We start from the raw sequence: 19391 nt of genomic DNA on the forward strand, positions 1-19391 counted from the left end.
TTCAACCATCTATTGTTCAGTAAAATAACAACACAACGTTAAATACAGGTAGCCTAGTCAAATAATGAACATCCAATCACATTAACCATTACTCTCTCGCAGGAAACCTTCACTCTTGTGCAGACATTTGTAAGTACACTGTATTACCACCCTATGGTTAGGTTTAATGCGCACGCACGCACACACACACACACACACACACACACCGCTGTGTGGTCTTTTATAAGGGTGTGGAGGCTGACGCCCAACTGTCTTACCGGTTCCAGCCCTAACAACTGTTACCAAGGCTGAGGTTCAGCCAACCACATGGATCTGAACTAAACACTCAAGTTAAACTCTAACTACACACACACAATATCATTGCAAGGTGTGTGTGAGGTGTAGCTTGTGACGCTGCTCTGTACCTTTCCAAAAGAGGACTTAGATGTGTATATGTGTGTGCGTGTAACTCATTACAGAGAGAGAGAGAGAGATAAAAGAAGGAGAGGCTAATGAGATCAGGTTGTTATTTTCCACAGTAGCAGGAAGCTGTGAAAGCTGACAGACATGTTTTACTCTCTCAGTCACACACAAGACCAGAATTAGGATCAGAGGTTACAGTTTATTTGGCTCATTTGTTTTGGTGCATCAACCAACCAGACCAGTGTGAAATGGCATAGATGTTATAAAAGTCACTGTAATCTAACATAGATCTAAATATACTGTAAAACTGACTACAACTCACCAAAAACTTGGTCACAAATAAAAATCAACTTTATAAAAAGAGTCAGAGACTTCAAGGCGTTTTCAAATTGGGTAGAGCGAGAGAGTAAGAAGGAGAGAGAGTGTGAGAGGGAGAGAGAGAGATCAAGAGAAAGAGGGGTTCTTGTACTCTACTGGAGCGACCAAGCTGCCCCTCTATTTCAAAGAACGGGAGAAATAAGCTCACCACAGACCACAGCCTGCAATATCATTGGGAACTTGTCACAATGTGATGATTTAATTGGCCCTGGCTAAGGAACGGTATAGTTTGAGTCGCTTTGCTATAGCGAGTTGTCTTAGGGCCACCCCTGGTCCTTCCGATGTTATTTTGGTAGAAATGTGATCACAGTACAATATTATTACAATCATTAATAGAATATATTTTGCTTACATCGTCATGCCATTATTTCATCAATAGTTTAATTTAAATCATTGAGCAGTTGTGTTTTTTTTATGACACCTCTAGACTACTATTCATAGATCTCTTAATTCATCATAAATCACAAATGTGTTATGTTTATTTCACTTCCTGAACTAGTTTCTCACAGGGCCAATCAGTGAACAGTGACATCACCATGATGGTTTAGGAGTGTCGACCTGAGCACTGGACAGATTCCATGTTAGAGAGGATCAGCCTGAGAAAGGCACTGCACAGATTTGCTAACCTAGATCACTTCATGAGTAGATGTTTAGGATACAGGGTGATTCTGCGCAGCACCGTCCTCAGGCTGATCCCCTCGATCACCAGGTGTAGCAGATCCTTGTTACAGAGGTTAGGGGATCTAAAGTACTCGTTGGCAGCTGCTAGCTCTCAGGCCGACCTTTCTCAACAAGTAAACAAAAGTCATGTAACTAGGAATGACATCATGCAACATTAAAAGGCATCGTCATGGTAATGATAACATCATCAGACGATCTCCCGTGACTTCCTGATGGCACAGCAGAGCAGCATGCTAAAGATCATCCCAAACACCTGGGGAATAGAATGGGAAATGCAGAATAAATTAAGCGTTCTCTATTGTAGGGAGGTTGTCCGTCAGCCTTTCTATCTGTATGTCAGTAATAGGGCATTGTGGGCTAACATGGTCTTCCGTTTCGCTGTGTGTGTGTGTGTGTCTTACCATGATGACTCCAATAGCGATGCCCACTCCTCCTATGACGTGCAGCTTAGAGTCAAACACTTCATCTATAGCATCAGGACAGCTCTGCAACACACACACACACACACACACACACACACACACACACACACACACACACACACACACACACACACACACACACACACACACACACACACACACACACACACACACACACACACACACACACACACATATATATATCCATCAAGGGGCTGTAGACATTACACAAAGTGGAAGGAGGAACACCTGACCACAAACACAATCACAGATCAGGGTGTTACCTTGGTGATGAGGCTATCCAGCCCATCTCTTGGGGGACAGGTATCTTTGGCAAAGTCCACAAAGGAACCTGTTGGTCCGCAGCAGTCCAACTGTAACACACACAGGGTAGAATAGAATGGTACCTTATTTGTCCAACTGTTTTTATGTGGAAGGTATTTGTTTCTGCTCCCAACCCCCTAGACAATACACACACAAGCAAACACATTAACTACATGATTACCCCAGTCTGTATGAGACGGAGTGTCTCTCTCAGTGTGTCCTGTGAAGTGTTCTGGTAGTTCTGATATGTCTCCAAGTAGAACTGAGTGATGTCATCAACCACCTGTAGAGGAAGGGTTGCAATGTGACAAAACGTAGGGAAAGGGTTTTAATGTAACAAAGAGAAGAACAGGGTAAGGGATTTAATGTTACACAGAACGGGGGATGTAACATGTTTTGGCACCTTGCTTTGGTTGGAGAACCCCCAGATTCCAGCGGCGACCTCGATGGCGAATATGATGAGGAGAAAGAAGAAGAACTGCAAGAGAGAGATACGCATATAACTTTTGTGTGTGTATGTGCCCCCTGACACAAACCACTGCTGAGGAGGGATTTTGTAAAAGAGGATTAGAAATCGAAAGAGAGCGAAAAAAAGAGAGAGACAGAGAGAACGAGATCTGGCCATGAATCTGTTCTGTAACCAGTGATATACTGAAGTCACAGAGTATCAGACTATCAGCCCCAACAGTCAACAGTCCAACTGACTACAAAGAGAAAGATAAAGAGGGGAGGACAGGACAGGAGAGGAGAGAAGACAGGACAGGAGAGGAGAAGACAGGAGAGGATAGGAGAGGAGAGGAGGTATAGAGGTTAACTCACCAGCCCCAGCATACACGGTGACTCCTGAATCGCTCCACAGCATCCCAGGAACCCAACAACCATCATTAATGACCCTGCAATTATGAGGATATACACACCTACACACAAACACACACACACACACACACACACACACCACCAGAGCACCTGCAGTGATATTTGATCATGTATGTGTGTGCATGCTTGTGTGTGTGCGAGTGGGTAAATGTGTGAGTGTGTGAGTTACCTGTGAAGAAGATATGGGGAGATTCTGCTCCTTCAAACAGCCCTCTGGTCTTTGGGTCAAACCTCAACCACAACCCTATAGCCAGCACTCCTGTACCTGCAAGCTAACACAGACACATTACACATGATATTAGATATCATACACACACATACCTATCCCAGGGCAAGGAAAGCCAGGGGAGAGAGACACACACACACACACAGCTAGCCTCTATCCTTCAATTCCTACAGTAGATACAGTGGATTCAGGAAGTATTCAGACCCCTTGACTTTTCCCATATTTTGTTACATTTCCAGCCTTATTCTAAAATTGAATAAATATTTTTTTCTCCTCATCAATCTACACACAATACCTCATAATGACAAAGCAAAAACATGTTTTCAGAAAATAGTCACATGCGCCGAATACAACAGTGAAATGCTTACTTACAAGCCTTTAAACAACAATGCAGTTAAGAAAAAATAAATACAAATAGAAATATAACAAATAATTAAGGAGAAACAATAAAATAAGAGCAGCGAGGCTATATACAGGGGGTTCCAGTACAGAGGCTTCCGGTACAGAGTCAATGTGTGGGGGCACCGAGTCAGAATGCTCTCGATGGTGCAGTTGTAGAATTTGAAGATCTGAGGACCCATGCCAAATCTTTTCAGTCTCCTGAGGGGGAACAGGCTTTGTCGTGCACTCTTCACGACTGCCGTGGTGTGTTTGGACCATGATAGTTTGTTGGTGATGTGGCCACCAAGAAACTTGAAGCTCTCAACCTGCTCCACTACAGCCCCGTCAATGAGAATGGGGGTGTGTTCGGTCCTCCTTTTTCTGTAGTCCACAATCATCTCCTTTGTCTTGATCATGTTGAGGGAGAGGTTGTTATCCTGGCACCACACTGCCAGGTCTCTGACCTCCTCCCGATAGGCTGTCTCCTCGTTGTCAGTGATCAGGCACTATTGTGCAGTCGGCAAACTTAATGATGGTGTTGGAGTCATTCTTCGCCATGCAGTCATGGGTGAACAGGGAGTACAGGAGGGGACTAAGCACTTACCCCTGAGGGGCCCCTGTGTTGAGGATCAGTGCGGCAGATGTGTTGCTACCTACCCTTACCACCTGGGGGTGGCCCGTCAGGAAGTCCAGGATCCAGTTGAAGAGGGAGGTGTTTAGTCCAAGGGTCCTTAGCTTAGTGATGAGCTTTGAGGGTGCTATGGTGTTGAACGCTGAGCTGTAATCAATGAATAGCATTCTCACGTAGGTGTTCCTTTTGTCCAGGTGGGAAAGGGCAGTGTGGAGTGCAAATGATTGATTTGATGATTAGAGATTGCATCATCTGTGGATCTGTTGGGGCGGTATGCAAATTGGAGTGGGTCTAGAGTTTCTGGGATAATTGTGTTGATGTGAGCCATGACCAGCCTTTCAAAGCACTTCATGGCTACGGACGTGAGTGCTACGGGTCTGTAGTCATTTAGGCAGGTTGCCTTCATGTTCTAGGGCACAGGCACTATGGTGATCTGCTTGAAACATGTTGGTATTACAGACTCGATCAGGGACAAGTTGAAAATGTCAGTGAAGACACTTGCCAGTTGGTTAGCGAATGCTCAGAGTATACGTCCTGGTAATCCGTCTGGCCCTGCTGCTCTGTGAATGTTGAGCTGTTTAAAGGTCTTACTCATATCGGCTACGGAGAGTGTGATCACACAGTCGTCCGGAACAGCTGACGCTTTCATGCATGCTTCAGTGTTGCTTGCCTCGAAGCGTGCATACAGTGGCAAGAAAAGGTATGTGAACCCTTTGGAAATACCTGGATTTCTGCATAAATTGGTCATAACATTTGATCTGATCTGCATCTAGGTCACAACAATAGACAAACACAGTCTACTTATACTAATAACACACAAACAATTATATGTCTTTATTGAACACACTGTGTAAACATTCACAGTGCAGGGTGGGAAAAGTATGTGAACCCTTGGATTTAATAACTGGTTGACCCTCCTTTGGCAGCGATAACCTCAACCAAACATTTTCCGTAGTTGTGGATCAGACCTGCACAATGGTTAGGATGAATTTTCGACCATTCCTCTTTACAAAACTGTTTCTGCGTTGTGTTCTTGCAGTCATCTTTGCAGGACGGACACTCTTAGGGAGAGTATCAACACTGCTGAACTTTCTCTCCATTTATAGACAATTTGTATTACCGTGGACTGATGAACATCAAGGCTTTTAGAGATGCTTTTGTAACCCTTTCCAGCTTCATGCAAGTCAACAATTCTTTATCTTAGGTCTTCTGAGATCTCTTTTGTTCGAGGCATGGTTCACATCAGGCAATGCTTCTTGTGAATAGCAAACCATTTTTTTGTGTGCTTTTTATAGGGCAAGGCAGCTCTAACCAACATCTCCAATCTCGTCTCATTGATTGGACTCCAGGTGAGCTGACTCCTGACTCCAATTAGCTTTTGGAGAAGTCCTTAGCCTAGGGGTTCACATACTTTTTCCAACCTACACTGTGAATGTTTAAATTATGTATTCAATATAGACAAGAAAAATGCAATAATTTGTGTGTTACTAGTTTATGTACACTATGTCTGTCTATTGGTGTGACTTAGATGAAGTTCAGATCAAATTTGATGACCAATTTATGCAGAAATACAGGTAATTCCAAAGGGTTCACATACTTTTTCTTGCCACTGTAGAAGGGATTTAGCTCGTCTGGTAGGCTCGTGCCACTGGGCAGCTCGCGGCTGTGCTTCCCTTTGTTGTACGTAATAGTTTGGAAGCCCTGCCACATCCGACGAGCATCGGAGCCGGTGTAGTACGATTCAATCTTAGTCCTGTATTGATGAGTTGCCTGTTTGATGGTTCGTCAGAGGGCATAGCGGGATTTCTTGAAAGCGGCAGCTCTAGATATTTTAAGGTCAGAGCTAGGAATGTCATTATGTGGTTTATCTTTCTTAAAATGTGTGTCAGAGAAATTCTATAGCAAGAGAGACTGCAGATTCTTAAAACAACAAAATTATTAGATTTGCAAAAATGATGCAATCCACCATCGCCAGGAATGGTTCAGAGTTGAAAGCTTAACAAACATAGTCGGGTTGTCACACCCTGATCAGTTTCACCTGTCCTTGTTATTGTCTCCACCCCCTCCAGGTGTCACTTGTTATCCCTGGTGCATATATCCCTGTGTTTCCTGTCTCTCTGTGCCAGTTTGTCTTGTATGTTCCAAGTCAACCAGCGTGTTTTTCCCGTGCTCCTGCCTTTTCTATTCTCTTTCACTAGTCCTCCTGTGTTTTACCCTTGCCTGTTTTCTGGACCCGCCTGCCTGACCATTCTGCCTGCCCTGACCTCGAGCCTGCCTGCCACACTGTACCTCCTCAACTCAGAACTGGTTTTGACTTTTGCCTGTCCACGACCATTCTCTTGCCTACCCCTTTTGGATATAATAAATAACAAAATAAATAACAAAGACTCAAACCATCTGCGTCCCGTGTCTGCATCTGGGTCTCGCCTTGTGCCCTTATACGGACGGTTCTCTGCTTTTATAGAAAAAGTACAACCTCTTTTGACTATGTGGCAGATTAGCAGATGTGTGGAAACAGGGGCGGAATATAGTGTAAAAGGCGATTGGTTTGTCTGTGCAGATTAAGAGCCCGAGGTTGATAGCACGAGGGCTCAACAGTATAACCTGTTATGGCTGCAGCCCGACACCGGTACACTTATGACAACATCCAGCTCAGGTACAGGGCGCGAAATTCAAAATCTATTTTTTTTTAATATTTAACTTTCACACATTAACAAGTCCAATACAGCATTTGAAAGATAAACATCTTGTTAATCCAGCCAACATGTCCGATTTATAAAATGTTTTACAGCAAAAACACCACGTATATTTATGTTAGTTCACCACCAAATACAAAAGCGGACAGACATTTTTCACAGCACAGGTAGCATGCACAAAGCCAACCTAACTAACCAAGATCCAACCAAACAAACCTAGAAACAACTTCCTCAGATGACAGTCCTATAACATGTTACACAATAAATCTATATTTTGTTCGAAAAATGTGCATATTTGAGCTATAAATCAGTTTTACATTGATGCTACCATCATAGCTACAGTCAGAAATAGCACGGGAGTAGCCAGAGTAAATACAGACACCAACGTCAACTACCTAATTACTCATCATAAAACATTTCAGAAAAATATATGGTGTATAGCAAAATGAAAGACAAAGATCTTGTGAATAAAGATAATATTTCCGATTTTTTAAGTGTTTTACAGCGAAAACACAATATAGCGTTATACACTGCTCAAAAAAATAAAGGGAACACTTAAACAACACAATGTAACTCCAAGTCAATCACACTTCTGTGAAATCAAACTGTCCACTTAGGAAGCAACACTGATTGACAATAAATTTCACATGCTGTTGTGCAAATGGAGTAGACAAAAGGTGGAAATTATAGGCAATTAGCAAGACACCCCCAAAAAAGGAGTGATTCTGCAGGTGGTGACCACAGACCACTTCTCAGTTCCTATGCTTCCTGGCTGATGTTTTGGTCACTTTTGAATGCTGGCGGTGCTCTCACTCTAGTGGTAGCATGAGACGGAGTCTACAACCCACACAAGTGGCTCTGGTAGTGCAGTTCATCCAGGATGGCACATCAATGCGAGCTGTGGCAAAAAGGTTTGCTGTGTCTGTCAGCGTAGTGTCCAGAGCATGGAGGCGCTACCAGGAGACAGGCCAGTACATCAGGAGACGTGGAGGAGGCCGTAGGAGGGCAACAACCCAGCAGCAGGACCGCTACCTCCGCCTTTGTGCAAGGAGGTGCACTGCCAGTGCCCTGCAAAATGACCTCCAGCAGGCCACAAATGTGCATGTGTCAGCATATGGTCTCACAAGGGGTCTGAGGATCTAATCTCGGTACCTAATGGCAGTCAGGCTACCTCTGGCGAGCACATGGAGGGCTGTGCGGCCCCACAAAGAAATGCCACATCACACCATGACTGACCCATCGCCAATCCGGTCATGCTGGAGGATGTTGCAGGCAGCAGAACGTTCTCCACGGCGTCTCCAGACTCTGTCACATGTGCTCATGTGCTCAGTGTGAACCTGCTTTCATCTGTGAAGAGCACAGGGCGCCAGTGGCGAATTTTGCCAATCTTGGTGTTCTCTGGCAAATGCCAAACGTCCTGCACGGTGTTGGGCTGTAAGCACAACCCCCACCTGTGGACGTCGGGCCCTCATACCACCCTCATGGAGTCTGTTTCTAACCGTTTGAGCAGACACATGCACATTTGTGGCCTGCTGGAGGTCATTTTGCAGGGCGCTGGCAGTGCACCTCCTTGCACAAAGGCGGAGGTAGCGGTCCTGCTGCTGGGTTGTTGCCCTCCTACGGCCTCTTCCACGTCTCCTGATGTACTGGCCTGTCTCCTGGTAGCGCCTCCATGCTCTGGACACTACGCTGACAGACACAGCAAACCTTTTTGCCACAGCTCGCATTGATGTGCCATCCTGGATGAACTGCACTACCTGAGCCACTTGTGTGGGTTGTAGACTCCGTCTCATATTACCACTAGAGTGAGAGCACCGCCAGCATTCAAAAGTGACCAAAACATCCGCCAGGAAGCATAGGAACTGAGAAGTGGTCTGTGGTCACCACCTGCAGAATCACTCCTTTTTTGGGGGTGTCTTGCTAATTGCCTATAATTTCCACCTTTTGTCTACTCCATTTGCACAACAGCATGTGAAATTTATTGTCAATCAGTGTTGCTTCCTTAGTGGACAGTTTGATTTCACAGAAGTGTGATTGACTTGGAGTTACATTGTGTTGTTTAAGTGTTCCCTTTATTTTTTTGAGCAGTGTATTAGCTTACTGCAATGGCTAACACACAACAGCATTGATTCCAAGTAATCGGTAGCGATAGCACAGCTCGACAGATATATGAAATAGCATCCCAAATTGGGTCCTTATCTTTGTTGATCTTCCATCAGAATGTTGTAAAGGGGTCCATTGTCCAGAACGGTCTTTGTTTGGATCCAGAACGAACTATTTCCCTCTTGAATTAGCAAGCACACTGGCCGTGCGACGCTAACCTCTCCTTCTTGAAAAAATTCTTCCAACGCATCACGTCTAAAGTCCCGAATAAATTTCAATAATATAATTAAAATATATTGAAAAAACATACTTTAGGATGATATTGTGACATGTATCAAGTAAAATCGAAGCCGGAGATTATATTCACCTATAACGACGGTTTTCCAGGAGGCAATTTAAGGTCCAACTTCGCGCCTTCGAAAAAAATAATTATGGCGGACCTCTCACTCCAAGAGGCTGTATTCAATCCCAGAACGAGATATTCAAGTCCTTTCTGCTCTCACTTCCGCATGACACCCAGGGGAAGGCGTATGACGTGTTTCTAGGGTCCCAAGTGACATGCCCTTTTATAGACAAGCTCTTGAAAAAAGACCTCGCATTTGGAAATCTCACTTCCGGAAAGGAAATGGGCTGCAGAAAGAGTTCTGGTTCACTTAGAGAAATAATTCAAACGGTTTAAGAAACTAGAGAGTGTTTTCTATCCAATAGAAATGATAATATGCATATTGTACGAGCAAGAATTGAGTAGGAGGCCGTTTGAAATGGCCACCTCTTTCCAGGTTACTCGGTGCTGCCCCTTGCAGCCATAAGAAGATAACAGAGTTTTGTCACAGTTCACACTATAATGTGATCCTACCTGCAAGGTTCCACATAGATGACTTCCTGTAGATAGTAAACGCAAAGGATGTCTCACATGCTGAGGTCGCACCTAAACGGATCTTAGCTATACGCCCAGTCTATTGACTAAATCACACAAAGACAAGTTTGTATCAGGTTAGAAAAAACACTAGCATATAACGAGACTATTCTTTAAGCAGTAAAACACTGGATAGCATGTTATGTATGTAACAATTTTTTATTTAATTTTCCACAACAGGTGTCAAACTCATTCTACGGAGGGCCGAGTGTCTGCGAATTAGATTTTTTTCCTTTCAAATAAGACCTAGACAACCAGGTGAGGGTGGATCCTTACTAATTAGTGACCTTAATTAATCAATTAAGTACAAGGGTGGAGTGAAAATCTGCAGACACTCATCTCTTCGTGGAATGAGTTTGACACTTGCTTTAGGCCCATAGTCTCAGCAGTCAGATATCTATCCAATTCAGACTCAAGGTAGCTGACTGAGGTTTTTGGTGTAACCACTGAGTTGCCCACTTTGATATTTAAACCAGGGGACCCTGCAAGCTTTACTCTGGAACCAAATAAGATGGATTCTGTTTTTAAGATGCGGGTCATTTTCTTATTTTCTTATCTGAAAGCCATTTACTGATATTGGATAACTCTGCACTAACGATCTCTTCTTCTGAGGCTTTGTTCTCATGGGACACCAGTGGAGCAGAGTCATCAGCATACAAAAACAAATGACGAGAGCAGGCTAATTTCATATTGTTAATGTACAGTAGGAATAGAAGAGGGCCAAGGATGCTCCCTGTGGTCCCACAGCTAATCCCCTTTGCACTTGAATGTTTCCCATTAACATACACCATTTAGTCTCTTCTTGTTGAATAGGACTTAACCCAGTCAATGGCCCTGCAATTAAAACCAAAGGCTTTTCACTTGTAGAGCATGATACTAAGGAAGTCTCTAGATTTTGCACACCTGCAGTAGAGTATCTTGTGATAAAATGCAGACCACACTACTTGCCTAGAGAGTTTTCAGCTATACTTTTCATGGCTGTCTATTTACCACCACAGACGGATGCTGGCACTAAGACCGCACTCAGTCAGCTGTATAAGGAAATAAGCAAACAGTAAACCGCTCACCCAGAGGCGGCGCTCCTAGTGGCCGGAGACTTTAATGCTGGGAAACTTATCAACTTATCAGTTCCACCTAATTTCTATCAACATGTTAAATGTGCAACCAGAGTGAAAAAAATTCTAGATCATCTGTACTCTACACACAGAGACACGTACAAAGCTCTCCCTCGCCCTCCATTTGGTAAATCCGACCACAAATCTATCCTCATGATTCCTGCTTACAAGCAAAAATGAAAGGTGCGGGACTCTAACCCGGAAGCTTATAAGAAATCCTGCTATGCCCTCCAACGAACCATCAAACAGGCAAAGGGTCAAGAGAGTATCTTGTACAATTAACAGTTTTTGTACATTTATATTTACACATGTTTGGTAAGAGGAACAGCGTATGAAAACACAAACACAGAGTTTCATCCTAAGATTGAATCATACTACACAGGCTCCGACGCTCGTGTTATGTGGCAGGGCTTGCAAACTATTACAGACTACAAAGGGAAGCACAGCCGCGAGCTGCCCAGTGACACGAGCCTACCAGATGAGCTAAACCACTTTTATGCTCGCTTCGAGGCAAGCAACACTGAGGCATGCATGAGAGCATCAGCTGTTCCGGATGACTGTGTGATCACGCTCTCCGTATCTGACGTGAGTAAGACCTTTAAACAGGTCAACATTCACAAGGCTGCGGGGCCATTCGGATTATCAGGACGTGTGCATGTACTGACCAACTGGCAGGTGTCTTCACTGACATTTTCAACATGTCCCTGATTGAGTCTGTAATACCAACATGTTTCAAGCAGACCACCATAGTGCCTGGGCCCAAGAACATGAAGGCAACCTGCCTAAATGACTACAGACCCGTAGCACTCACGTCCGTAGCCATGAAGTGCTTTGAAAGGCTAGTCATGGCTCACATCAACACCATTATCCCATTATCCCAGAAACCCTAGACCCACTCCAATTTGCGTACCGCCCAAACAGATCCACAGATGATGCAATCTCTATTGCACTCCACACTGCCCTTTCCCACCTAGACAAAAGGAACACCTACGTGAGAATGCTATTCATTGACTACAGCTCAGCGTTCAACACCATAGTACCCTCAAAGCTCATCACTAAGCTAAGTATCCTGGGACTAAACATCTCCCTCTGCAACTGGATCCTGGACTTCCTGACGGACCACCCCCAGGTGGTGAGGGTAGGTAGCAACACATCTGCCACGCTGATCCTCAACACTGGAGCCCCTCAGGGGTGCGTCCTCAGTCCCCTCCTGTACTCCCTGTTCACCCACGACTGCGTGGCCAGGCACGACTCCAACACCATCATTAAGTTTGCAGACGACACAACAGTGGTAGGCCTGATCACCGACAATGACGAGACAGCTGATTAGGGAGGAGGTCAGAGACCTGGCCAGGTGGTGCCAGAATAACAACCTATCCTTCAACGTAACAAAGACTAAGGAGAAGATTGTGGACTACAAGAAAAGGAGGACCAAGCATGCCCCCATTCTCATTGACGGGGCTGTAGTGGAGCAGGTTGAGAGCTTCAAGTTCCTTGGTGTCCACATCACCAACAAACTAAAATGGTCCAAACACACCAATACAGTCATGAAGAGGGCACGACAAAGCCTATTCCCCCTCAGGAAACTAAAAAGATTTGGCATGGGTCCTCAGATCCTCAAAAGGTTCTACAGCTGCAACATCGAGAGCATTCTGACTGGTTGCATCACTGCCTGGTACGGCAACTGCTCGGCCTCCAACCGCAAGGCACTACAGAAGGTGGTGCATACGGCCCAGTACATCACTGAGGCTAAGCTGCCTGTCATCCAGGACCTCTATACCAGGCAGTGTCAGAGGAAGGCCCTAAAAATTGTCAAAGACCCCATAGACTGTTCTCTCTACTACCGCATGGCAAGCGGTACCGGAGTGCCAAGTCTAGGACAAAAAGGCTTCTCAACAGTTTTTACCCCCAGGCCATAAGACTCCTGAACAGGTAATCAAATGGCTACCCGGACTATTTGCATTGTGTGCCCCCCCATCACCAACCCCTCTTTTATGCTGCTGCTACTCTCTGTTTATCATATATGCATGGTCACTTTAACTAAACAATCATGTACATACCTCAATTAGCCCGACCAACCGGTGCCCCCGCACATTGGCTACCCGGGCTATCTGCATTGTGTCCCGCTACCCGCTACCCACCACCCGCCAACCCCTCTTTTACGCTACTGCTACTCTCTGTTTATCATATATGCATAGTCACTCTAACTATATCTACATGTACATACTACCTCAATCAGCCCGACTAACTGGTGCCTTTATAAAGCCACGCTACTGTTATAGACTCGCTACTGTTATTTTTCACTGTCTTTTTACTGTTGTTTTTATTTCTTTACTTACCTATTGTTCACCTAATACCTCGTATTTGTTTATTAGTATTTATTTTTTTACTTGATGGTATATTCCTCAATCTTTCATACGTGACTTTTTCAAGCAATTTAGACAGCACACTCAAAATGAATACAGGTCTATAGTTTCCCTTGTCTGTTTTGCTGCCCTTCTTGTGGATAGGGATCACTCTAGTTTTGTACATACGTTGGGACTCTACCCTGCTCAATAGAGATGTTGATTAAATGGGTGACACAAGGAACAATAAGTTCAGCTCCATCTCTTAAAAACCTGTCAGGGATATTGTCGAGGCCTGTACCTTTAGAGCAGTTTAGTTCAGACAGTCTCTCGACAACTTCAGCCTGAGACACTGCTGTAAAGGAAAAGGCAATCACTTGGAGTAATAGCCCAAGACCTGACCCTCCCCATACACTCCAGTGCAACCAGGTAGCTTCTCAACCAAATTTGAGGCAACTGTTGTGAAAAAAGTTTGGATTGTCAGCTACCACTTCCTTGTCAAACGTGATTTCCACATTGACCTCAAGACCCAAGCTTTTGCAATTTGTTTTCTGTTCATCACTATATCCCAACTGTTTCAGGGAGTGCAACAACTTCCTAGGGTGACTCCTATTCTCACCAATTGTGTCTTTAAAATAAAGAAATGTGGCATCTTCAATCATCTGACTAGATTTGTATTTATTGTTGAGAGTATCATTAAGCCAGGATCAGGTTGGTACATGCAACAGTTGCACTCAGTTGCACTCTTTCACGCTATATCCATCTGTCTGTATGTCTATGTCCCACACACACATATTCCTCAAACCGCCTCCTCAATCTAATTATTAACTTTAGCCTCGATGGAGAATAGTGATCTGCTCCAGGGGGTGTGTGTGTGTGTATGAGTGTATCAGCATTAGTGATGCGCGGGTAAGTTTAGGGCAATTAAATATTGTGTGGCTGAAGGGCGGGTGGGTTGAATAAAGAGAAAACAATGAATTAAAACCCATGAATGTATAATTCTTGTGCAATTCCTATCTATAGGCTATATTGAGCCTCCAGTATTTATGCTGCAGTAGTTTATGTGTCGGGGGCTAGGGTCAATCTGTTATATCTGGAGTATTTCTCCTGTCTTATCCGGTGTCCTGTGTGAATTTAAGTATGCTCTCTCTAATTCTCTCTCTTTCTTTCTTTCTTTCTTTCTTTCTTTCTTTCTCTCGGAGGACCTGAGCCCTAGGACCATGCCTCAGGACTACCTGGCCTGATGACTCCTTGCTGTCCCCAGTCCACCTGGCCGTGCTGCTGCTCCAGTTTCAACTGTTGTGCCTGCGGCTATGGAACCCTGACCTATTCACCGGACGTGCTACCTGTCCCAGACCTGCTGTTTTCAACTCTCTAGAGACAGCAGGAGCAGTAGAGATACTCAAATCAAGTCAAATGTATTTATATAGCCCTTCGTACATCAGCTGATATCTCAAAGTGCTGTACAGAAACCCAGCCTAAAACCCCAAACAGCAAGCAATGCAGGTGTAGAAGCAGATACTCTGAATGATCGGCTATTAATAGCCAACTGACATTTACTCCTGAGGTGCTGACCTGTTGCACCCTCTACAACCACTGTGATTATTATTATTTGACCATGCTGGTCATCTATGAACATTTGAACATCTTGTCCATGTTCTGTTATAATCTCCACCCGGCACCCCCCCCCCCCCCCCCCATAACCTGGTTCCTCTCTATGTTTCTTCCTAGGTTCTGGCCTTTCTAGGGAGTTTTTCCTAGCCACCGTGCTTCTACACCTGCATTGCTTGCTGTTTGGGGTTTTAGGCTGGGTTTCTGTACAGCACTTTGAGATATCAGCTGATGTAAGAAGGGCTTTATAAATAAATTTCATTTGATTTGATTGAAGTTTTTCTTTAATTTATCTGGAGTTATTACTTTAGCGTGCCAAATAAACACCAATTGACAAACGTCGATCATCTGAGGCAAAAAGGAAGATGTGTGTGTTTAATTCAATAAGAGAAATGTTGCCAAATGGAGTTTAAAATCATTAGTAGTCTAATGTTTGGGAAAGATTTGGTGAAGTGGCAAAAGAGGACCATAGCAGTGCCGGATATGTTATGTGTGATGATTGTGAGATGCTATACAAATTCAACAGTCACAAGACGGGGACTTCCAAATGGCAAGTCAAGGAAACTGTACTATTCAGATGGGTTAAATAGAATATAGCATAACTGAAATCTAGACACTGAATGTAGGTATATAACCTCTCACATAGCCTAATATACTGACAGTAGGTCTATAACCTCTCACATAGAAAAATATACAGTGCCTTCAGAAAGTATTCTCACCTCTTGACTTTTTCCACACTTTGTTGTTACAGCCTGAATTTATAATGGATTTTTTTTTTATCTACTTTTTTAAACTAATGAATTGAAAATGAAAAGCTGAAATGTCTTGAGTCAATAAGTATTCAACCCTTTGTTATTGCAAGCCTAAATAAGTTCAGGAGTAAAAGTGTGCTTAACAAGTCACATAATTTGTAGTTTTATTTATTTAACCTTATTTAACTAGGCAAGTCAGTTAAGAACAAATTATTGTTTACAATGACGGCCGACCCCAGCCAAACCCTAACCCAGACGACGCTAGGCCAATTGTAAGCCGCCCTATGGGACTCCCAATCACAGCCAGTTGTGATACAGCCTTTAATCAAACCAGGGTCTGTAGTGACACCTCTAGCACTGAGATACAGTGCCTTAGACTGCTGCGCCACTCGGGAGCCCCATAATAAGTTGCATGGACTCACTCTGTGTACCATAATAGTGTTTAACATGATTTTTGAATGACTACCTCATCTCTGTACCCCAACTGAGGATGGATAAACAACATTGTAGTTACTCCACAATACTAACCTAATTGACAGAGTAAAAAGAAGGAAGCCAGTACATAATACAAATATTCCAAAACACGTATCATGTTGCACTAAAGTAAAACTGCAAAAAAAAAATGGGAAAAATGAAATTGATGACCTGAACACAAAAGCATTATATTTGGGGCAAATCCAACACAACACATCCCTGAGTACCATTCTTCATATTTTCAAGCATTGTGGTGGCTGCATCATGTTATGGGTATGCTTGTCATCGGCAAGGACTAAGGAGATTTTAATGATACAAATAAATGGAATAGAGCTAAGCACAGGCAAAATCCTAGAGGAAGACATGGTTCAGTCTGCTTTCCAACAGACAATGTGAGAAAAATGTACCTTTCAGCAGGACAGTAACCTAAAACACAAGGCCACATTTACAGTGGAGATGCTTACAGAGATGACATTGAATGTTCCTGAGAGGCCAAGTTACAGTTTTGACTTAAATTGGCTTGAAAATCTATGGCAAGACTTGAAAATGGCTGTCCAGCAATGATCAACAACGAACTTGATAGAATAATATGCAAATATTGTACAATCCAGGTGTGCAAAGTTCTTAGAGACTTACCCAGAAAGACTCACAGCTGTAATCGCTGCCAAAGGTGGTTCTAACATGTATTGACTCAAGGGTTTGAATCAAGATATATATATATTTTTAATATACAAATGTTAGAAATTTTCTGCCACTTTGACATTAGAGCATTTTGTGTTGATCGTTGACAAAAAATGACAATCAAATACATTTTAATCCAATTTTGTAACACAACAAAAGGTGGAAAAAGTTAAGGGGTGTGAATACTTTCTGAAGGCACTGTAGGCCTAATATTAACTCCTGCAGAATTAAGTATTTATTGCAGTAAAATGACACACCAAATGTGTGGAGTGGAGAAATATGATTTATATCTTTCAGCATCTTGAGAGAATGAATGTGTCACGCCCTGATCTGTTTCACCTGTCCCTGTGATTGTCTCCACCCCCTCCAGGTGTCACTTATTTTCCCCAGTGTATTTATCCCTGTGTTTCCTGTCTCTCCGTGTCAGTTCGTCTTGTATGTTTAGTCAAGTCAACCAGCGTGGTTTTCCCCATACTCCTTTTCTATTCTCTTTTGCTAGTCCTCCCGGTTTTGACCACTGCCTGACTCTGGACTACTTTCCCACCTGCCTGATCATCCTGCCTGCCCTGACCTTGAATCTGCCTGCCCTTCGTTACCTATTGGACTCTGAACTGGTTTTGACCTTTTGCCTGTACACGACCATTCTCTTGCCTATCCCTTTTTGGATTAATAAATATTGTAAGACTCCAACCATCTGCCTCCTGGATCTCGCCCTGTGCCTTAATTGAATGTGCGGTTAGGTACTGTCTGTGAAGGTGGTGGTGCTATCTTTATCAGCATCATAAAAGCAAATAGTAGTTCAACCACACAAAATATGCATCCAAGCCAAACTGAAATCTTATCAAACACATGTTGGGTTTGTTTAATAAACAGCTTTTCATTTCCTAAATCTGTAAAACTGATGTCATATGGAAATTTTGCACATCAAATCTTTCCCGTTTTCACATAGTTGGGCGGTTGCGGATGGGTTGTTAGCAATTGGAAGTGGGTGCAGGTAAACAAACAGCTGCCCTGGCATCACTAGTGCTTGTTCTGCAGTGTGGATAACAAGTCTGATCAGACCAAACCTAACAAGGCCAAGTAAGCTCAGTGAGTCGGTAGATTACTCATGCTTTGTTCTCCATTCGAAGAGAATGTAGGGTGTTCACTTGTCTTGGGCAGTATCCAGATTGTTATACCTTCATACCGACCTTATGCCATGCCGGAATATTCAGTAATACCGGTACTGAACACAAGGGGCGCTGTTCTCAAACCACACTGATACTCTGTAATCCGAAAGTTAGCAATGCTAACAAGTACATGCAAAATCCCATAGAGAATGCTAACGAGAACATTGGAAACATTTTGTATAGTTTCTAACCTAAACTATACAAGTAACTCAAAAATGCTAATCAGTTTGCTGCATGCACAAAACAAATATTAGCCAACAAGGCTCTTGATCCAGGATGGGATTCTCTACTGTTGTCATGCTTGATTTTGGAAGAAGCTAAACACTTAGCTAGATAGCTAACTAGCTACTAAATGAGCAAAACTGCATAGCATTTAGCACATTTTAGACAGTTACCTTAATAGTTATAAGATGTCTAAATCGCAAACAATTAGTTGTGAATTCCATACTGTAATTACATCACCTGGCTCTAGCTGTACAACAGAGTGACTCACAAGGCTCCGGTCTCTGTTGTATGCTTGTAAACAAACACTAAGTAACAAGTGACTGGGGACTACCATAAGCTTCATAATAATGTGACAGGTCAAATTATGAATGCAATGTTCTTTATCTCCTAACGTATTGCACAAGTTGACTGCAGGTATTTACTTAAAAAGTAACTACAAATATTCAAATGTACAAAAAAAACATGTTGACAGTATTGAAAAACCATCCTGTGACTTTTTCCAAATACCCAAGTAGACGGTACACCGCACAAGCCTAGTGTTCACCCATAAAATTACTGTTTCATTCAATAGAACATTGTATCTGAAAAACAATAGTCCAAACCCTATATGTAGTTCAAAAGTTACCAACGATTTACTTATAGAATTTAGCGTGATTAGAGAGAATATAATGTTTTTACGGTCATGGTCAAAATGTGGTCGCCGCTAAATAGAACAGCTCTAACTTTGAACATCAACTGACAAGTTAGCTAGTGGTTTCATGTTCGCTTGTGATAACATGGGCTTTTTCTAAATGAAATCTGCAGAATACAAAACAGAATTAAGCCTATATATATATTATCCTTAAAAATCTAACAGACTGAATTCCAATATATACCCTCCCCGAAAAAAAGTATGTTCCAGTTTTCAGTTGCCAAAATATGCAATCAAGAGCTACACAGTCTAAACTAGCAATGGTCACAATAAACTAACGCTCTTATTTAAT

General features: G+C 43.1%; 1 protein-coding gene across 2 annotated transcripts in view; it reads right to left on the reverse strand.

The window, feature by feature from the left end:
* Positions 1 to 581: 581 nt before the first annotated feature.
* Positions 582 to 19391, reverse strand: part of LOC129862235 (CD9 antigen-like) — a 25464-nt gene continuing 6654 nt past the window's right edge. For both annotated transcript variants that reach the window (XM_055933677.1, XM_055933678.1), the window contains exons 2-8: positions 3253 to 3355; positions 3027 to 3124; positions 2611 to 2685; positions 2389 to 2490; positions 2168 to 2257; positions 1863 to 1946; positions 582 to 1714 (exon numbers count right to left, since the gene is read on the reverse strand). In XM_055933677.1, coding sequence (XP_055789652.1) covers positions 1649 to 1714; positions 1863 to 1946; positions 2168 to 2257; positions 2389 to 2490; positions 2611 to 2685; positions 3027 to 3124; positions 3253 to 3355 — 618 coding nt within the window. In that variant the 3' untranslated portion in view covers positions 582 to 1648. The remainder of the gene's footprint in view (positions 1715 to 1862; positions 1947 to 2167; positions 2258 to 2388; positions 2491 to 2610; positions 2686 to 3026; positions 3125 to 3252; positions 3356 to 19391) is intronic.

This window comes from Salvelinus fontinalis, chromosome 9 (assembly GCF_029448725.1).
Source record: "Salvelinus fontinalis isolate EN_2023a chromosome 9, ASM2944872v1, whole genome shotgun sequence".
Classification (NCBI taxonomy): domain Eukaryota; kingdom Metazoa; phylum Chordata; class Actinopteri; order Salmoniformes; family Salmonidae; genus Salvelinus; species Salvelinus fontinalis.